The 18,792-nt window shown below is 37.1% G+C and overlaps 1 protein-coding gene across 1 annotated transcript; it reads right to left on the bottom strand.

Annotated features, from left to right (window-relative positions):
* Positions 1-1,370: 1,370 nt before the first annotated feature.
* On the bottom strand, positions 1,371-6,888 carry LOC140149147 (uncharacterized). Its single transcript, XM_072171332.1, has 2 exons — positions 6,042-6,888; positions 1,371-3,959 (listed from the first exon to the last, which is right to left on the bottom strand). The coding sequence occupies exons 1-2, from the start codon at positions 6,664-6,666 to the stop codon at positions 3,439-3,441; spliced, it is 1,146 nt and encodes a 381-aa protein (XP_072027433.1). The 5' UTR covers positions 6,667-6,888; the 3' UTR covers positions 1,371-3,438.
* Between the last annotated feature and the right edge of the window lie 11,904 nt (positions 6,889-18,792).

The following is an 18,792-nucleotide window of genomic DNA, read 5'->3' as shown; positions in this document are numbered from 1 at the left end:
TATTTCTATGTTAATCTAATCTTAAGTGGGAAATTGGACACTGCAGACGGTGATGTGTTGTTGTTGTCAGTATATCTACATGTATATATGATTTAATTGAAAACAATACAGCACATAAAACCTACACAAGAGGCTACTACAATTTAATTCAGATATTAAAGTTAATGCTTCGAAAGTGTTACCTTTTCAATCGGCATAAACCGCTTGTTCAACAAAAATAAAGAATAAAGAAGATATTGAACATTCAAGGTCCATGTATATAACCGGCCAATCGTTTTTCGTTTTTCAGTTTCAAGAAAGAAAAACGATTGAGACCCACTATGATCGTTTATTGTTTTCATTGTAACCGTTTTATGTAGCACAAGTATAACAAAAATACAAATTTCTCTTGTTCCTATTTTTATCCTTGTGTTACCTACAACGGAAAACGATCATAGTGGGTTTTTTTTCGTTTTTCTTGGTTGAAATGAAAACGATAAACGATCATGGTGGGCCTTAGTCGTTTTTCTTGGTTGAAAATGAAATACGAAAAACGATTGACCGGTTATAAGGACCATTCAAGTCTATCTAATGTTTATACACTAAAACATGTAAATTAATGTGAATACATCGATGTGTTATGAAGTTGGCAACTGTTATGTATTTTAACAAGTCTTCCAACAAATTTTCAAATGAGTGCACAAAGATGTACATAAAACGTGTTAAAGCTTTACTGTATAATAAAAATTCCCTTTAAAAGGGAAGGCCAGCCTCAATACAGAAGAGGTCTTGTAAATAGTTTGGGTCACCGTGAAAGGCATTTTTTAGGATCACGCTTACATCCATGCTACATGACAGTTCACCAAACCATCAATGGTCAGAACATGCACACTGAAACAGCAAAAAACATTAACTCCTATAACTCCTGTCAACTCTTTAATTCATTACTCCAAATTGTTCTGTATTTTTGTCTTTACTGCTTTTTACCCATGCTTATTATTAAAATCAAAAAATTCACTGCAGTTGTTAGTTAATTCGCTATGTAAACTCAACTTACATGCACATTTTATTTTAAAATGATTTTATATTATTTCGCAATGTATAGTTTACTATAAAGTAGATAGTGGCAAGCACATGATAAAGGACTGATCGTTCACTACAATCTTCACTTTTAAACTGTATTTTTTGAATGTGTTGATTGTTAGTCCGAAACTCCTGCAAAGCTATGGACATGGCATCTTACCTACTCCATTCTGTAATAGTCTGCTCTATGTGTTTTCTCGGTCTTCAATCATTTTGTTGAATGTAATTTTATGAATCAAATAAAAAAGATAGAAAGTGGCCTCACTTTAGTTAAGTGTCATTTTACAGTATTTATAATTTATAAAGGTTAAAAAATATTTTAAGAATATTTTCAAAATATTTTCAAATTTTAACATTATAAATGTTTAGTAATGTTACCTAAACGTCTACAAAACGTTTTCTTTCAAAACGTTAAATACATTTTACAGCACCATTACTACAGAAACGCTTTGTACTTTTGGGATATACAAAATGCTTTAAATGTTTTTATGATCTTTAACATATTTATATAACATGTATCAGGCAATATTCAAATGTTATTCATCACATTTAGAAAAATGTTTAAAAACGTGGCGTTCTAAAAATAATTTTATGTTACACAATGTTGATGTGAAATTGTCGTAGGGATTTAATTTTAGAGATGCGTCAAGCTGCCAGATTCGTATCTTTCGAACTCAATCACGTAATAAAATGTTATACTTATCATTAGACTTACAGCCGTTTATAAGTACACCAGGCACAAAAAGAAACTCGTCAGTTATAGTCATCCTTGCTGTTCAAAAATATTCTGAAATATATATTTTGTTAATTAAACTTTGCTTTATCATTTGACACCCTGTTCGTGAAATTCAATGATTTTCAATGGGAACGCATCGTTGTCAGGTTGTATTTTGCACACAAGTACCACGAGCCAATCAATAAAGCACACAATATAACAGGCACAATTGAATCGTTAAAATTACAACTTTTGATTTGGGGGTTTGGAGGCGCATATCTTGGTCATTTCTTGCTCGATTTTCACGCACAGGGTGTCAAATGAGAAAGCAAAGTCCCGGAATAATCCAACATTATCAGGTTGTTGAACAGCAAGGATGACTGATAACTGACGAGTTTCTTTTTTGTGCCTGGTGTATAACCTAATCATTACAGGAAGAATGTGATAAACATGTAGGTCGAAGTTTAAGAGAGCCTAATGTCTTGTTTAACCTAATACATAAATCTGTTAGCAAGCATATGTCCTGATAGTCAGCAGCGTTTGCATGGGATTGATTTCCTGAGAGTTGTCCAGAATTCTTATCTCATGTCACATCTGTAAATTTAAGACAACGAATCAGTTGTCATATTAAAGAAAATCGGTTTAATTCCATTCAGATTATAACTCTTCTAGATTGACGAGTCCAGGAAAACGTGTGCGGCTATTATAGTTCTCATGACATGTATCCATGTCGTTCGTTTCCTTAACTCTTTTGCTTTAACTTGTTAAAGATACAAAGAAGGGAAGAGGCTTACGCATCATACACTGGAACATGGTAATTTTCAAACATTACAAACTAACGCACGAGATCAAATGACATATATAGGCAGATATACCCGAGTAACAACTCCGGACATACCTGCCTGTGCGGGGACTTGAACCCCAAACCTCTCGCTTGTCGGGCGAGCGCTCTACCACTGAGCTACACAGACTGTCCATGATAAACAGAACTCAAGTCTGGTACTTATGGATATGAGCAGTCAGGGTAAACAGTACAAACATCACATTACATACCAGTGTACGACATCAATTAACGATGCTTACCCGCCAGCCTAATATAATCATACAAACAAGGGAAACATTCAAACTTATGTTTGAATGTTTCCATGTTCCAGTGTATGATGCGTAAGCCCCGAAATCCCTTGTTTGTATGATTGTATTAGGCTTGTAGGTAAGCATCATTAATTGATCTCGTACACTGGTATGTAAGGTGTTGTTGATACTGTTTACCCTGACTGCTCATATCCATAAATACCAGACTTGAGTCCTGTTTATCAGGACTCAAGTCAAAACATTGTTAAATATAGTTAAACAAGATCAGATGAATGTCAAATTCAGAATGAGCATCAGCACTGTTAGGTTTTAACGAATTTCAAACTGACAGAGTATGTCATTCAATAACTTACATCAAACGAATGAATCTCAAAACACCATAGTTTATGTACAAATGTTTACACGAACACGGAATATGATGATAATGGCGATGATGAAAAATATACACGGTTCGCTGCATCCGTCATCTCGTCACTGAACACTACATTCTTTCCTTTCTTCACATAAAAACAAAGTAATAGGTTGAAATTGCCATTTCAGTTACTCCAACGTGAGAAAGACTAAATCCTTTATGTCTGGCTTTGTACGGGTTCAGTTTTTGATCCAATCCAAAGAGAAAAAACAAAACATCCCGCGATGAAAACAATTGTCAGAACTCCAAGAAGGACTGACCAGAATGATATTCCGTACCATGGAGTTCTTAAATCCATTACAGGAGGAGGATGCACCGCTGACGAGGCAAAAGAGACGGTTGCTGGGCTCGATGGTGCAGCTGTAGTGTCCTGGTTCTTCAAACTCTCGGATCGAACCTTTGACTTCAGTTCTTGAAATTCAAATTTTGGAGGGGTCGGTAAAGGTGGTGCGGTTGTAGGTGGATATGGCAGCAATGGCTCCGGTTCTTTAGGACGTTCATATTTACCACATCTATCTAATGTGATTTCTGGGTAAGGCATTCTCCAATCGGGCATGTTTTCATCATATTCATGTCTAAAATAGTTGGTTTTTGCTGGAATTTTCTCATTTAATGGTTCTTTTGAGTCCAATCCATACCTAGAGCAATCAATCACCGGTGGCTTTGTCTCATGTATAACTAAATGAAAATAAAATAAACATAAATGGGCAGTTAGGCGATGCTTATTTTTTATTTTTTTATTTCTTTCTTTTATCATTTTCCCTTTCTTTCTTTCTTTCTTTCTTTCTTTCTTTCTTTCTTTCTTTCTTTCTTTCTTTCTTTCTTTCTTTCTTTCTTTCTTTCTTTCTTTCTTTCTTTCTTATTTTCTTATTTTCTTTCTTTCTTTCTTTCTTTCTTTCCTTCCTTCCTTCCTCCCTTCCTTCCTTCCTTCTTTCTTGCTTTCTTTCTTTCTTGTTTTCAACTGCTAGCCTTTGCTAGTTTGTTAGCATGCTCTATCGTCATTGACAGCAGGCAATATACCTAGGACACTTTCAATTAGAAATATATTATTACTGATTCGCGTTTGGATTCCGAACCATAAGGTAGATAGCTTTTAGCCCACTCGAATACATCAAATTCATTAAAACTCAAAGGTGTTTGTCAAAATCATTTCAGGTAATGTTTATCATTGTTTATCAACCCATTCTATGTATAAAAATAGATAAGGTATCAAAAAAGAAAACATGGAAATTGTCTTTGCTTGGTTTTTTTAACATAGACCTACGATTTGCTTAGAAAATGTTAGCTCGTATGATATCACAAGCACCAAGCACACTTTAAAGCAAATTGTTCCCCATATGTTTAGTCATGGTATAATGCATTATGACAATGTTTACAAGTTGTCTGCGATACTATACCCAAATATTATTAATCTATTACAAACCATTTAAAAAAGTTCAGTTTAAGATTTGATTATATTCAGGAAATCTTAGCTGACGTTACGCTTTCTCTATAACTGGAATGAATATTGAAATATGAATCACGGTAGTAAAGGTACTGCTATTCCCGAGGTAATGAGACTCATAATAAGTTGGCTCAAATTTGTATTAGTATATCGATATTACCCAATACCATTATACCAAAAATGGGATTCGTTTAACTTTCTTACTGTAATTTTCCACAATAAATGTAAACCCGAACTTGGACAGTTTGAGAGGAATAGGACAGTTTAATAAGGACAGTTTAACAAGGTTTAATAAGGTCAGGTTTGGACAGTTTAATAAGGTCAAGTAGTTTTATGTTAACCAATTATTTAGTCTAACAGTGTCTTTCTATAGATTATTTTGATGCGAAGTACATATATTTTTGTAATAAAACTTAAAACAATTTATTTTTTACAAAAACATAAAGAAATTCTAACATGGCAATGAAAAAACTCACAATTTAATGAAGGACCTATGGTAAATTTCTGTAATATGAACTGTTACCTTTATCTTGTTACTGTAACTTTGTAAAACCTTGTCATTTGTGAAAAACGTCCAGCTTATTAAAATAATGTCGCACCACAATGGTACTATCATATCTGTTAAGGTTTACTCTACGTTCTTTACTAGTTATCCAGCAAACACAAACTACATTATTCGCAAGTGGTTATAAAACTGTCAAATAACGTTTAAATGTCGGGTTATATAAAGGGTACATTAATGGTATAAAGCGTTTTCATAACATTAATAACATTTGTTGGTAATTTACTGCACAGCAAACACAAATGTTTTACAGAAAACATTTAAATGTCGGGTTATATAAAGGGTATAAAAACGTTTTAATAACATTCCAAAAACTTTTGTGAAAACTTGGTACAGAGCATTCTAAATAGAATGTTATTTTGGGGTTGAAAAAATATTTTGCAAAAATTGTTTGCCCAAAATATTTACAATAACGTTTTTAAAATGTTTTCACGACCTTTATATAACCCGACATTTAAATGTTATTAAAACGTTTTGTAAAAAACATTTTAAGAACATTTCTGTGTTTGCTGGGTGCAAATATTTTAACATAATGTTATTTAAGTGTTGACAAAATTTCGAAAACATTTTAAAAATATTGTTGTAGGCCTTGTGTGTTTTCATACAAAACGTTTAAAACGATTTCATGACCTTTATATAACCCGACATTTTAATGTTATTAAAACGTTTTTACCTAAACCAAAACCCAAAATATAACTTATTTAAAACGTTTTTTGTGTTTGCTGGGATATAGACATTCATCATAAAATCTTACCATCGTTGTTACTTCCCCGGCAGTGAGGATGATCAAGATTTCTTCTCCACATACATTTCCATGGCAAAGTTAGAGGAGGAAGACTGTCGCAAAGATATTTCGTAGCCGCACATTCATTGTAAAAAATCCGCCTATAGGGCTTCCACCACCTGATATAGCCTGGCCCTGTACTAGAACACACTGGTCTATAATCCGTAATATTTGAATCCATACAGCATTTTCTCAACCAGAGATCACATTCCCAAAAGTACATCAAACGTAATTCCCAGCAACATTCCGCGAAGGCGGTAAACTTGTCGTACCCACCTGCGTATGGACTCTCAACCTGTTCACCAACAGTTTCTTTGATCTCGACATTATTTCCACTTTGTACCTTTGCCGTGGTGGTGGCCTTGGTGGTGGTGGTTTTGGTGGTGATGGTCTTGGGGGTGGTGGTCTTGGTGGTGCTGATCGTAGTCGTCTTAGGCGTAGTAGTTATATCACATGATTCTGTCGCTGGATCACAAGTTTTATTTTCCTGACATAAAGATATCTGCATAAATACACTGAATAACACAAATAAAAGTAACATATTTATACTTGACATGGCGTTACGCATGATCCCAATTAAGTAAAGTAATTTCATATCTCATGTTGTTTGAAAGTAGATCGTTGATATTGCAGAGTCACCTGCGTTTGTAATCAGTTATTTCGTCAGTATGGATTTCACGTTGCCTGCTGCTGTCACGCCACGCCATGCACACATCGGGTCAAATATTAAGTCGCAGGTTTATTAGGACTGTTTCCTTCACGGAGATGGTTGACAGATGCACATTCCGACATAATTTGGAAACGTTTTCTTCTATTCCTTCTTCCGCATTGAAATATTCACAGAAGAGGCTCCTCTTTATAGTGTTACTTGTGTCAAGAGTGTCTAACTTCAAACGTTGTGACGCGGAAATTAATCTAACAAGTGACGTAAAGGAAAGAAAGGTACATTAACTTGAAAAATTGAAGCGCTCATCATTTCACTTCATGCAAAGTGCTGAACAGAGTTTGGCGTTGCTAATTTTAAGACTTTAGTAAATGCCTTATGATTATCTAATTTAATACTAGTAACCGAATTGATTTTCAAAACGGAACAAGTGTTGCAATTTTTATTAATGCTCTCTGATTCTTTGTATTCTCAGTCAAAAATAGTGATGACATTTTGACAACGATCAAAATCAACTACTTTGATCGTTCTGGGGACTTGTGGTGGTAGAAGTTATACCAAACAAACTGACAGGCATAAAAGGTGCTCAAAAGTGTATGTTCATTGCTTTTTGATGCCATTGCCACCGAATCACTCTATCAATCTGCTAAACTCTGCAGAATGTTTATTAATATATAAAGGGCGCGATGCAGAGGGTATAGTTGCTCAAGTCGGTTTATATTAATATTAAGTTTTTTATACCCAGGTGTAGGTCTATGGTACTATGAAGTACAGACCCTTCTTATTTGTGATTTTGCGTTTGCGAGTTATGTATGATTATGTGTATTACACTGCTCTATAAACAATACGTTGTAATTTCGTTCTGGTGCACCAGAACGAAATTCAAATTTCACGATATCTTTGCTAAACGAATTAATCTGCAAGAAATATTTTGTACATAAACATTATGTAGCCAGAGGTTTCCAGTGATATAAAAATCTCAACTTTTTTTGAGAAAAGTGGGGGATGAGGCTGTGGATCACGAAATGCCCTTTTAAGTGACATTTCTTTAATAATAAGCCTAATCAATTATGTTTTTAACTAAAAAAATCCCAAAAATAACACCCACACGCTGACTCATCAGACGTCAAAAAAGTCAGCCAAGTCACAAGTACTTCAAGGTCATGGAAACGCCAACGAGTGCCGTTTGCCGGATCTCACTCGCAATTTATAATAAGTGAAGTGGCTAACCACAATATTATTACCAAGGAGGTTATAAACCATGGAGAGATAATAGAGTAGGTAACACATTGTTCCTTTGTGCCGATTTGATTTGCCGACATGTTATTCATCAAGGGTACTTGATGTTCAGGACAAAGGGCTCCGTCATTAAATCTTTAACCGCTTTACCAGACAGGCAACTATCAATTAGGGATCAAAAGAAAGTTATGTGAAAGCGTCAACTTGAGCGGGTGGTATCTTTTGTTCTCAGGAAGTGGGCAGCCATTCGATGATGTCAAAGCCTTTATGCGTAACGTAATTAAAACGCCCAGTCAGATGTATTTCACAGCTACCTAACGCAAGTCACCCGATTTCGAAAACTAGACGTTGAATGTACACTCTCATGAATATTGATTGGCAACATTTTCCAATATGTCAGCGCTCAAATCGAACACAATAGATGAACGGATACTGCAGTCCGTTGATTCTTGCAGTGTCTGTAGAATATTCGCTGGCGTAGTGCACGTTAGAATACGACCGTTGCTAGGTCAACAGGCTCACGCTTTCTTTGTTACGAACCATTGATCGAAATGATCACAACACAAAGCCTATGGCATACCATAATTTGGAACAGGTGTAGTCGCTGCCGAAGTGATGTAATAGTCGGATTAACCAACGCACTGCATGGTTGATTGTTCTATATGCCAGCGAAGTGTTACGTGTAATCCGATTATCACTATGTCAACTGGAGGCACGCTTTTGAGTTCTGCACAGCGATCGAAATGATCGCAACACAAAGTCTATGGCATGCACTACGAATTTCAAAAGGTGCGTGATCCAGTTACCAGAGAGTTATGTAACAACTTCGCTGGCGAATTGTGTCTGATTAAAACATTGACATATTGGAAAATGTTGCCAATCAATATTCATGAGAGTGTACATTCAATTCGAAAATGGGTGATTTGTGTATGGCAGGTGTGAAATATATTTGACTGGGTGTTTGATTACTTAACGCATAAAGATTTTGGCAACATTGAATGGCTGTCTAGTGATGTTATATAATGTTTAGGTTCTATAATAATAGTTATTATTTTCTTTATTCATCCCTACTTTCTTTTGCTTTCTCTGCACATACTCTTTCTTATGCCTAAACTTTAGGGGCCTATAACTCCCTCGCTCTCCTCGCCCACTCTCCCCTTTCTTTTTAAGTTAGGCGTGCAGCCTAACTTATTTTTTTCTTGCTGTTTGTTTGTTTCTTTCTTTCTTTCTTTCTTTCTTTCTTTCTCACAATTGACTACTAGTGCTACATCCGTGATCGGATGTGGACCAAACGCATAGCCAAGCCGTATTGGGTAAGTGGCTACAAAAGTCTTAAAATGTTTTAATATCGGAGGTCATCCAGGGGGTCACAGGGGTCAAAAATGGTCATTTTTGCCTCATATGTGCCGCACCCCCCATTATAATTAGGGGCAAAACATGGAGACATCTAGTCTAGTGTTTTGATAAACAAGAGATAACCACACTGACAGGCAATGGTTCTGCTGTCTGTGCTTCAAAACGTGTAAAGTTTCGTCTGGATTCGTCTATTGCCAGGTGGTGAGTGCCGTGCATTCTCTAAATTCAGTAAATTTCCATCGTCAACCGTGTGGAAAATGTCATACGGCCGGGCGGTTTCACAAGTTGCCGGCTCATCATACCAGTCGCTGCCTGGCTATTGCAGCTGCAATCCATACATCAAAACGTGTAAATGTTGGCTATTCCAACTGCAATCCATACACCCTTCATGCAAGACATGACTGGAATCGTCCACACAGGGAGTGAATATAACAAACGGAGTCACCCATTGAGGTAGGCCCATTCGAAATTCACACGCCCTGTGTGGGAGATTAAGATAATGTCTTCCGGAGAGGTTGTATGAATTTCAACTGGAACAGCCCAGTTAGTGTATGAAACCCCAAGTGGGCGATTCACTGAAACAAACTGAGGTATGTTCAGATGCCAATTTCGTTACATATCTTGAGTGTAACTTGTGATGTGATGCCTGTATGCTAGATATAAACAGCTACATCATTTCCACTGATGGCTATAGGGTGTGGGTGGGGGTGTGTGTGTGGGGAGGGGGGTGATATCTTGGCTAAAACTGCATCACGCCTTCCCATGATGCATTTATGAAAATCAATAATCCCACTATATAGTTTCTACAGATGACGCAATAATGGTGAATAAGGGGGTGAGGGGCAAGTAAAATGTTGAAATATGAGCGCATTAAACCACAAAGGTCATGTGAGGTCAAAGGTCAGGTCAAATTTAAAGTTGCTCCGATTGGGCTGTAACTCGGGGAAAATGATCCCTGACACTTGGGGAGTATGAAACCGCAAAGGTCATGTGAGGTCAAAGGTCAGGTCAAATTACAAGTTGCTCCGATTGGGCTGTAACTCGGGGAAAATGATCCCTGACACTTAGGGAGTATGAAACCGCAAAGGTCAAGTGAGGTCAAAGGTCAGGTCAAATTTGAAGTTGCTCCAATTAGGCTGTAAGTCGGGGAAAATGATCCCTGACACTTTGGGAGTATAAAACCACAAAGGTCATGTAAGGTCAAAGGTCAGGTCAAATTTAAAGTTGCTCCAATTGGGCTGTAAGTCGGGGAAAATGATCCCTGACACTTTGGGAGTATAAAACCACAAAGGTCATGTGAGGTCAAAGGTCAGGTCAAATTTGAAGTTGCTCCAATGAGGCTGTAAGTCGGGGAAAATGATCCCTGACACTTTGGGAGTATAAAACCACAAAGGTCAAGTGAGGTCAAAGGTCAGGTCAATTTTGAAGTTGCTCCAATTAGGCTGTAAGTCGGGGAAAATGATCCCTGACACTTTGGGAGTATAAAACCACAAAGGTCATGTGAGGTCAAAGGTCAGGTCAAATTTAAAGTTGCTCCAATTGGGCTGTAAGTCGGGGGGAAATGATCCCTGACACCTGCGGAGTATAAAACCACAAAGGTCAAGTGAGGTCAAAGGTCAGGTCAAATTTGAAGTTGCTCCCATTAGGCTGTATGTCGGGGAAAATGATCCCTGACACTTTGGGAGTATAAACCCACAAAGGTCATGTGAGGTCAAAGGTCAGGTCAAATTTGAAGTTGCTCCAATGAGGCTGTAAGTTGGGGAAAATGATCCCTGCCACTTTGGGAGTATAAAACCACAAAGGTCAAGTGAGGTCAAAGGTCAGGTCAAATTTGAAGTTGCTCCAATTAGGCTGTAAGTCGGGGAAAATGATCCCTGACACTTTGGGAGTATAAAACCACAAAGGTCATATGAGGTCAAAGGTCAGGGCAAATTACAAGTTGCTCCGATTGGGCTGTAACTCGGGGGAAAATGATCCCTGACACTTGGGGAGTATAAAACCACAAAGGTCAAGTGAGGTCAAAGGTCAGGTCAAATTTGAAGTTGCTCCAATTAGGCTGTAAGTCGGGGAAAATGATCCCTGACACTTGGGGAGTATAAAACCACAAAGGTCAAGTGAGGTCAAAGGTCAGGTCAAATTTAAAGTTGCTCCAATTGGGCTGTAAGTCGGGGGGAAATGATCCCTGACACTTGGGGAGTATAAAACCACAACGGTCATGTGAGGTCAAAGGTCAGGGCAAATTTGAAGTTGCTCCAATTGGGCTGTAAGTCGGGGGAAATGATCCCTGGGAAGTATTAAACCGCAAAGGTCATTCGAGGTCAAAGGTCAGGTCAAATTTAATGTTGCTCTGATTGGGCTGCAATTCGGGGGAAATGATCCCTGACACTTGGGGAGTATGAAACCGCAAAGGTGATGTGAGGTCAAAGGTCAGGTCAAATTTGACGTTGGTCCAATTGGGCTGTAAGTCGGGGGAAATGATCCCTGACACTTGGGAATTATTAAACCGCAAAGGTCATCCGAGGTCAAAGGTCAGGTAAAATTTAAAGTTGCTCTGATTGGGCTGCAATTCGGGGGAAATAATCCCTGACACTTCAGAAGTATGAAACCGGAAAGGTCATCCAAGTTCAAAGGTCAGGTCAAATTTAAAGTTGCTCCGATCAGGCTGCAACTTGCGGCAAATGATCCCTAACACTTGGGGAGTGTAAAACCGAAAAGGTCATCCGAGGTCAAATTTAACGTTGCTCAGAATATGAAACCGAAAAGGTCAACCGAAGACAAAGGTCGGGTCAAATTTAACGTTGCACAGTATTGCTGCGTGATGATGTCATCACAGTCATACGCCTAACTTACCTCGTGCCCTTGCAAAGGGCACAGTTGCTCTAGTTCTTTTTGTCTTTCTTCCCTCCCCGTCAATCTATGTGAAATAATATAGTGTGTGCGTGTAAAGTTAAGTAAAAACCGGGTACTTTTAGGTATTTAGAATATCTGAATCAAATTTCCAGCAGCATTCTTCATTAACTTGTGGAATTCATCTCTTTTGATGTATTCCACAAGTTAATGAAGAATGCGACTGGAAAATTTATAAATCATGGGTTTATTACTCAGAAAATCAAAATTGCAAATGAGAAACATGTAATAATGACTTAGGCACTTTGGTTATGAGGGTATTATAATAATCTTATTGCAAAACGTTATAAGGGGTGCTCGGACTATTCCCTAGTTTGCTTTAGTCATGAATAGTGCATTCTTTACAAAAGAACAGGCTTGGCATAAGTGATTCTACTCAGTCTGGATGTTCTGTGTGCAGCATTATCCAAACACAATGGAGATGATTGAGAGTAAAATACGCTGCCAAGGAATAAAAGAAGAAAAGGAAAAGACGAAACCCATATGAGAGGGTCCTTTGACAAGATATAAGAACATATCCTACCGTCGTTATTTTGATTTGCATTTTGTTAAACAATGATATTTCCTGGAATATCTCCAGACTTTGCCCAGCGTTCTCGAAACGACCTGGCTATTTATCGCTGCAAAATAATAACCAGGATAATTGAAAGCCTCGCACTTAACTGCTAATTTTTGACACCATTTGATTATGATTATGTTGATGTCCATGGAAGCAGACAACATAATGAAAAAATAAACAACTGTAATATTCAGTCAATCAACTGTACAACTGTATATTTTCCAACACCTTGACTTGAACAGCAAAGAGCGTAGTATTTTCTCAAAAGGAATCTCAACAGTCGCTACACAGGTGCAAACTGTAAACACTTGTGAAACTTTACCTTTTAACATCAACAATATACTGACATATTATGCTGTTCGGGTTGAATCAGAAACGGCAGGATAGGACAACTTCATAACCTACATACGAGTTCAGAATTAGTTGAAACCAAACATTACTCCTGAATATCTTTCTTCAAATCTCCTTTCAATCGCTTCTACATATTCCAATTTCAAATGCACTAGGAGTCAATCTCAAAACAGTTTGGTTCTAACTATTATGGAAAACTTCTGGAAAAAACTTTCCTTTTAGGTCGTTAGTATCATGGAACAAGCTTCAAACTTTCGTATAAATTTTAAATCAATGAGTTCGGGTGAATTTAACAATGCAATTGTTCTGAATTTTTTGTATAATCATTTGAGCTAAACATTATTTTGTTTTGTATCATATTTGGTTCCTATATTTTGTACAATATACATTTCTATATTCTTACTATTGGGTGTATATATACATATACATTTGTATTGATGGAGAGGCCTGAATGAATAAAAACAGACTGATTCTGAATAGAAAACCACACTGTCCAAAACAATAAGGGAAGTATAAGATCTAACCCAGTGTTAATTTAAAATACAAATATCATATTTTATTTTGAGTAAACCTATCCTTTCTCCCACCCTTTCTTCATAAACGGTCAATACAAGCATTTCCATCTGCAATCGGAGATCCCGGGTTCAACAACTGATAGCTCCTTGAAACTCTTATACTTTCATCACATTCCAATGCAGAATCTGCATTGCTCATTTCATAGCGAGCGTGTAGAAGAATTCAAATATCACAGATATATACTTTCGTTGGTCCTGTGATTCTTGGGTTATGTTGTACAGAGGGCTGAAACAACAAAACTTTTGTAAAACGTACATAACTCATTAACAGGAATAAATTAAGCAAGTCTGCAAATTATAGGATTTGTAGAATGAACTTCAAAAACATAAAGGTGTTATTTTCCAATATTATTATTGATTTAGATAATGAAAATCGTTTTTTTTTTTTTTTTGGTTGCTTCGAGCAACAATACATTGTTTACCCTTAAATCAGATATTCTCTGGTTAAATCCACACTACACATGTTTCTGTTTTACCTGTGCGATATTGCAATGAGCTGGTATTACAGTTTCAGATGGGTGAACGATTATAAAGCAAACGCAAGGTAACAATACTGTTCGGACCTTTGTTTCCCAAATTAGACAATAGTCTGCATATTGAATTCCCAAATGAGACAATAGCCAGCATTCTTGAAAATGAAAAACATTATGATTGTAGACTTCCGTAGACTTAACACGGTTTGGAAATAATGTCTTAATTTTTTTTTGGTGTTATCTGTCATTTACATATCAGGGATGTACGACCATTTACAAATGCCCAACCTACTCAGTTTTTAGCCTACATGTAATGTATTCATTATTCTTGATTGACATCCAAGTTTTAAAAATATCCGTCAAGTGGTTTAGCTTTAATGCCCTTCGCAAGAGAGCGGTACACAAGTGAGTTATAGTCAGTAAAAGATGCATTCGATTTCCTCGGAAAATTTTGCAGGCCGTGCCGTGCCCTTCCTTCCTAAAACACCAAAGTGCGAATATTTCCAAACACCTAAATTAGTTAAAAAATTAGGACATGTCACAAAACTATATTTTCTAGTATTTCAGAGAGTACTTTTAATATTGGCCGGTTATTTTTCACACAGTGACGCTAACTAGGCAATGCCCTATACCTATAACATACACTGTTTGTAGAGGTCACGTCAATGGTGAGAGTACTGTGTATTGTGTGTAGGGAAAATGAACAGTAACTGCAGTATGGAAGGTATACAACATGCCAGCGATAATTGCACTGATTCATCGTCTTCGAGAAAACTTTCGACACCATCCATGGAGGCAAGATGCTAAAGATTATCCATACCTTTTTACATTTCATCTTGTCAAAACCAATTATGTTTTACTGACCTGACAGTTTCGACCATCTTGGGTGATGACCATCTTCCCCGGCCATCTTCGATGTTATTTAGTAAGTCATAATTGGATTTGACAAGATGAAATGTATATTATGAGTTTCTATAAACCTAATAAATCTCTTCAAGAATTATCCATGCCTACAGTATTCTGTAATTGATTGTTGAAGCTATTGGATGGCGAGGCGCTATTAACACTGGGTTAGATCTTATACTTCCCTTATTGTTTTGGACAGTGTGGTTTTCTAGTAAGAATCAGTCTGTTTTTATTCATTCAGGCCTCTCCATCGAAGTGAATGCTCATGGCGATTTCTTGAATCTTAGCTGGGGTACCTCAGGGCGACCTCTTACCCCTTACCTGTTTGTGATTGTTCTCGACTTTGCACTGAGAATGTGTATTGATGGGAATGAGGAGGACCTGGGATTTCCTATGGAAAAGAGACGAATCAGGACAGTTGGAACATTGGTAGCGACAGACTTCAACTTTGCTGAGGATATAACACTGTTGTCTGAAGAAAGTCAAAAAGTACACAATAACTGTTTCACAAAGTTCATGAGAGGTGCGACTTCGCCTGCAAAAGTGGGCCTGGAGATGAACGGATGTAAAACAACGTTCATGTCTTACAATAACAGGAGAGAAAGCATCACCACCAATGACAGTGCAGTACTAGAGGAAGTGGAAGATTTCAAATACCTCGGAGCACAAAAAAGGATGAAGCAGCTCAGCATAGAGGGCGTGCAGCAAACGGAAGAAAATTTGAAAGTCAACTCTCACCAGGAGTTTCAAACTTCGAATCTTTGCTGCAATAATCGACTCGGTACTGATTTATGGATGTGAAGTGTGGGCCACAACTACTAAACCCGTAAAGGGTGGTAGGAAAATTATTGTGCACTGCACTGGAAGAAACATTACGACAGACCTATTTAGCGATCTGCCACAATAAGCCACAATATTAGTTTGCTGGCTAGTGCTCCAGAAGAGAGGAGCCTGCATTCAAAAGGGCCTATTACTGTAGTTCGAGAACAGCATTTTGAATTGACAGATTAAGCAAGTAAGTAAGCATAATAGTTACTCTGAAAATATTCGATGACGTCAAAGCCTTTATGTTTTTCACACCTGCCAAACACAAGTCACCCAATTTCGAAAACTGGACGTTAAATGTACACTTTCATGAATATTGATTGACAACATTTTACAATATGTCAGGGCTCAAATCGGAATCAATAAATAAGCAGATACTGCAGTCCGTTTTAGTGTATGTTATAGGTAATAAGACATTGCCTAGTTAACGTCACTGTGTGAAAAATAACCGGCCAATATTTAGTATTCTATGAAATTCTAGAAAATATAGTTTTGTAACATGTCCTAAATTTTTAGCTAATTTAGGTGTTTGGAAATATTCACACTTTTGTGTTTTAAGAAGGATATGTAAACGACAGATAACACCAAAAAATATGAAGAAATTATTTCCAAACCGTGTTAAGTCAACAACCATTATGTTTCTCATTTTCAAGAATGCTAGTTAACAATAAGCAGACTATTGTCTCATATCGTGAACAAAGGCCCACATAGTACTGTTACCTTGCGTTTGCTTTATAATCGGTTACCCAACTGAAACTATAATACCAGTTCATTGCAATACCGCACAGGTAAAACAGAAACATGTGTAGTGTGGATTTAACCAGAGAAGATCTGATTTAATCAGTTGAGCTGTTTTCGATGAGTGTTATCTTGGTTTAATAGCTTTTAATGGGGTTTATGTCCTGCAAAGGTCGTGGTGAATTCTACTCTAGACATGACTGCATCATGTAAAGTGCGTCCCCTCGGAAACAAGATAGGTAACAAATGGACTAGGTGGCGCTCTGACATTATTTTAGACATTTCTACAGACGATGGAGGCCAGGGAGAGCTAGGAGATGCTTAGTGAACATAGTGAGAGAATCGCCCGCCGGAACCGCTGCGGCAGATACGGCCATGGCCGCAACACTTTTCAGTTTAAAAAAAAAATTTAAATAATAATAAAAATAAACAGCATAAACAAATTGACACCAAAAATCCGATTTTAATGTTATAGTTGTGCAGTTTAGCTCGTTAAAAATTGTACACTCGTTTTCAAAATTGCTCCGAGGCTTTAAGGGGGCTGATTTGTCATGTTTGTATGGCAACACGGTCTTGATAGTTTTCGAAATGCCATACATCAGCATTTACTTCGATGTCATGTAGATTATTTGTTCAAACCCATTCTGCACGTGAAGATTAGCTGCCTCCCGATGCTATAGCCTATCCAAGAGAAAAAGAAGACTACGATGATGATGATGATGATGATGATGATGATGATGATGATGCTGTCGTTGTTGTTGTTGTTGTTGTTGTTGTTGTTGTTGTTGTTGTTGATGATGGTGATGTTGATGATTATGATGATGATGACCTCGTGTTATTTTATCATCTTAGTAGTAGTTTGGTGAATTACTGTCATTCACACTTTGTTATTCGATTCCCACCCACGTTTCTATCAGATACATAGCCAGGAAAGTCAGATTTCCTTTTCAATTATTTGATATATCACAGTCGCACATTATTCAACAGATGTGACTAAAAGCCCCGAAGAATACATTAGTTATACGTATCGATATTTCCGTTACCTTATAAATGTAAAATATTATGTGAATATGATAAGAACATGTTGCATGAGGCAGTACAAGACGATTAAGGGAGTAGTCATGGTCGTTCAGCTCAGTAGCTCAGTAGAGGGGCCGACCCCATGAAATTTCCGCGTCGTTAATATAGACGTATGTTTCAATGAACAAATCATAATTATATATCAAAATGTTCAGAAGAAGCTAGAAGAGTCTGGAGAAACTTGTCTGCCATGTTGGCAATTTGACACCCACACGTTCTATTCCGTTTCCATAGCAACAGTTTCGCTATTATAGGGTTTTTGTCATTTTTTACCTACAAATGTCATATACGAGGGTCGGTCAATATGTAATGAGAGTTGATCTTTGACCCCACATATTGAATATTTGGATGGAATTTCTTTATGATCATATAAAGACTGTACTTTTGTCTTTCAAACTACATAATGTGTAAATGATACCAAATACTTGATATACGTAACAGCATTAGCATAAAATCGATAGACTAGAAACACTGAAAAATCACGCAAAAAGGCGGGCTTTTTAAATTACAGTAAAGGCATGTGTTTAAAACGTCTGAGAACAGCATTTTGGGTTAAATAGAATAGGATCACTGAATGGGTCTTTAACCACTGGATACTAACGTGCACTTGACAACGCAAGCACCTGCATCCTGTAGCCTTTACTGACTGAAGTATTATGAAAATCAAAAGGCTAAACAAAAAGTTACAATGGGCGTGTTTGTCGACAGGAAAAGCACCAGATAACCATGATAACTTGTTTTGAAGACATCCATTAATAATTTGCTTCTTCTGAAGCTCAACTTTGAGCCAAAAATAATGTGTATTTATATTTGAATGTCAAATTCAAATTTATCGTAATACGGATTGGAGCCATTTCCATGAGGGAATTCCAAGGAAATCCAGTGCTATAGACGCCAACTCAGTTGGGTATTTCTATGCCTGTATTCTCTTGGTAATGCCAACCAATCTAGTCACTGGGCGTCTTTTGGTTAATGTCTTTCCACATAAATATATTGTATTTCAACTTCATATTCCATCAATGAGTCATAACTCACTAATTGATATAAT

The sequence above is a fragment of the Amphiura filiformis genome, chromosome 3 (assembly GCF_039555335.1).
Source record: "Amphiura filiformis chromosome 3, Afil_fr2py, whole genome shotgun sequence".
NCBI lineage: Eukaryota > Metazoa > Echinodermata > Ophiuroidea > Amphilepidida > Amphiuridae > Amphiura > Amphiura filiformis.
Note: the sequence above shows the minus strand (reverse complement) of the source record. Positions and strands in the feature narration are given on the sequence as shown.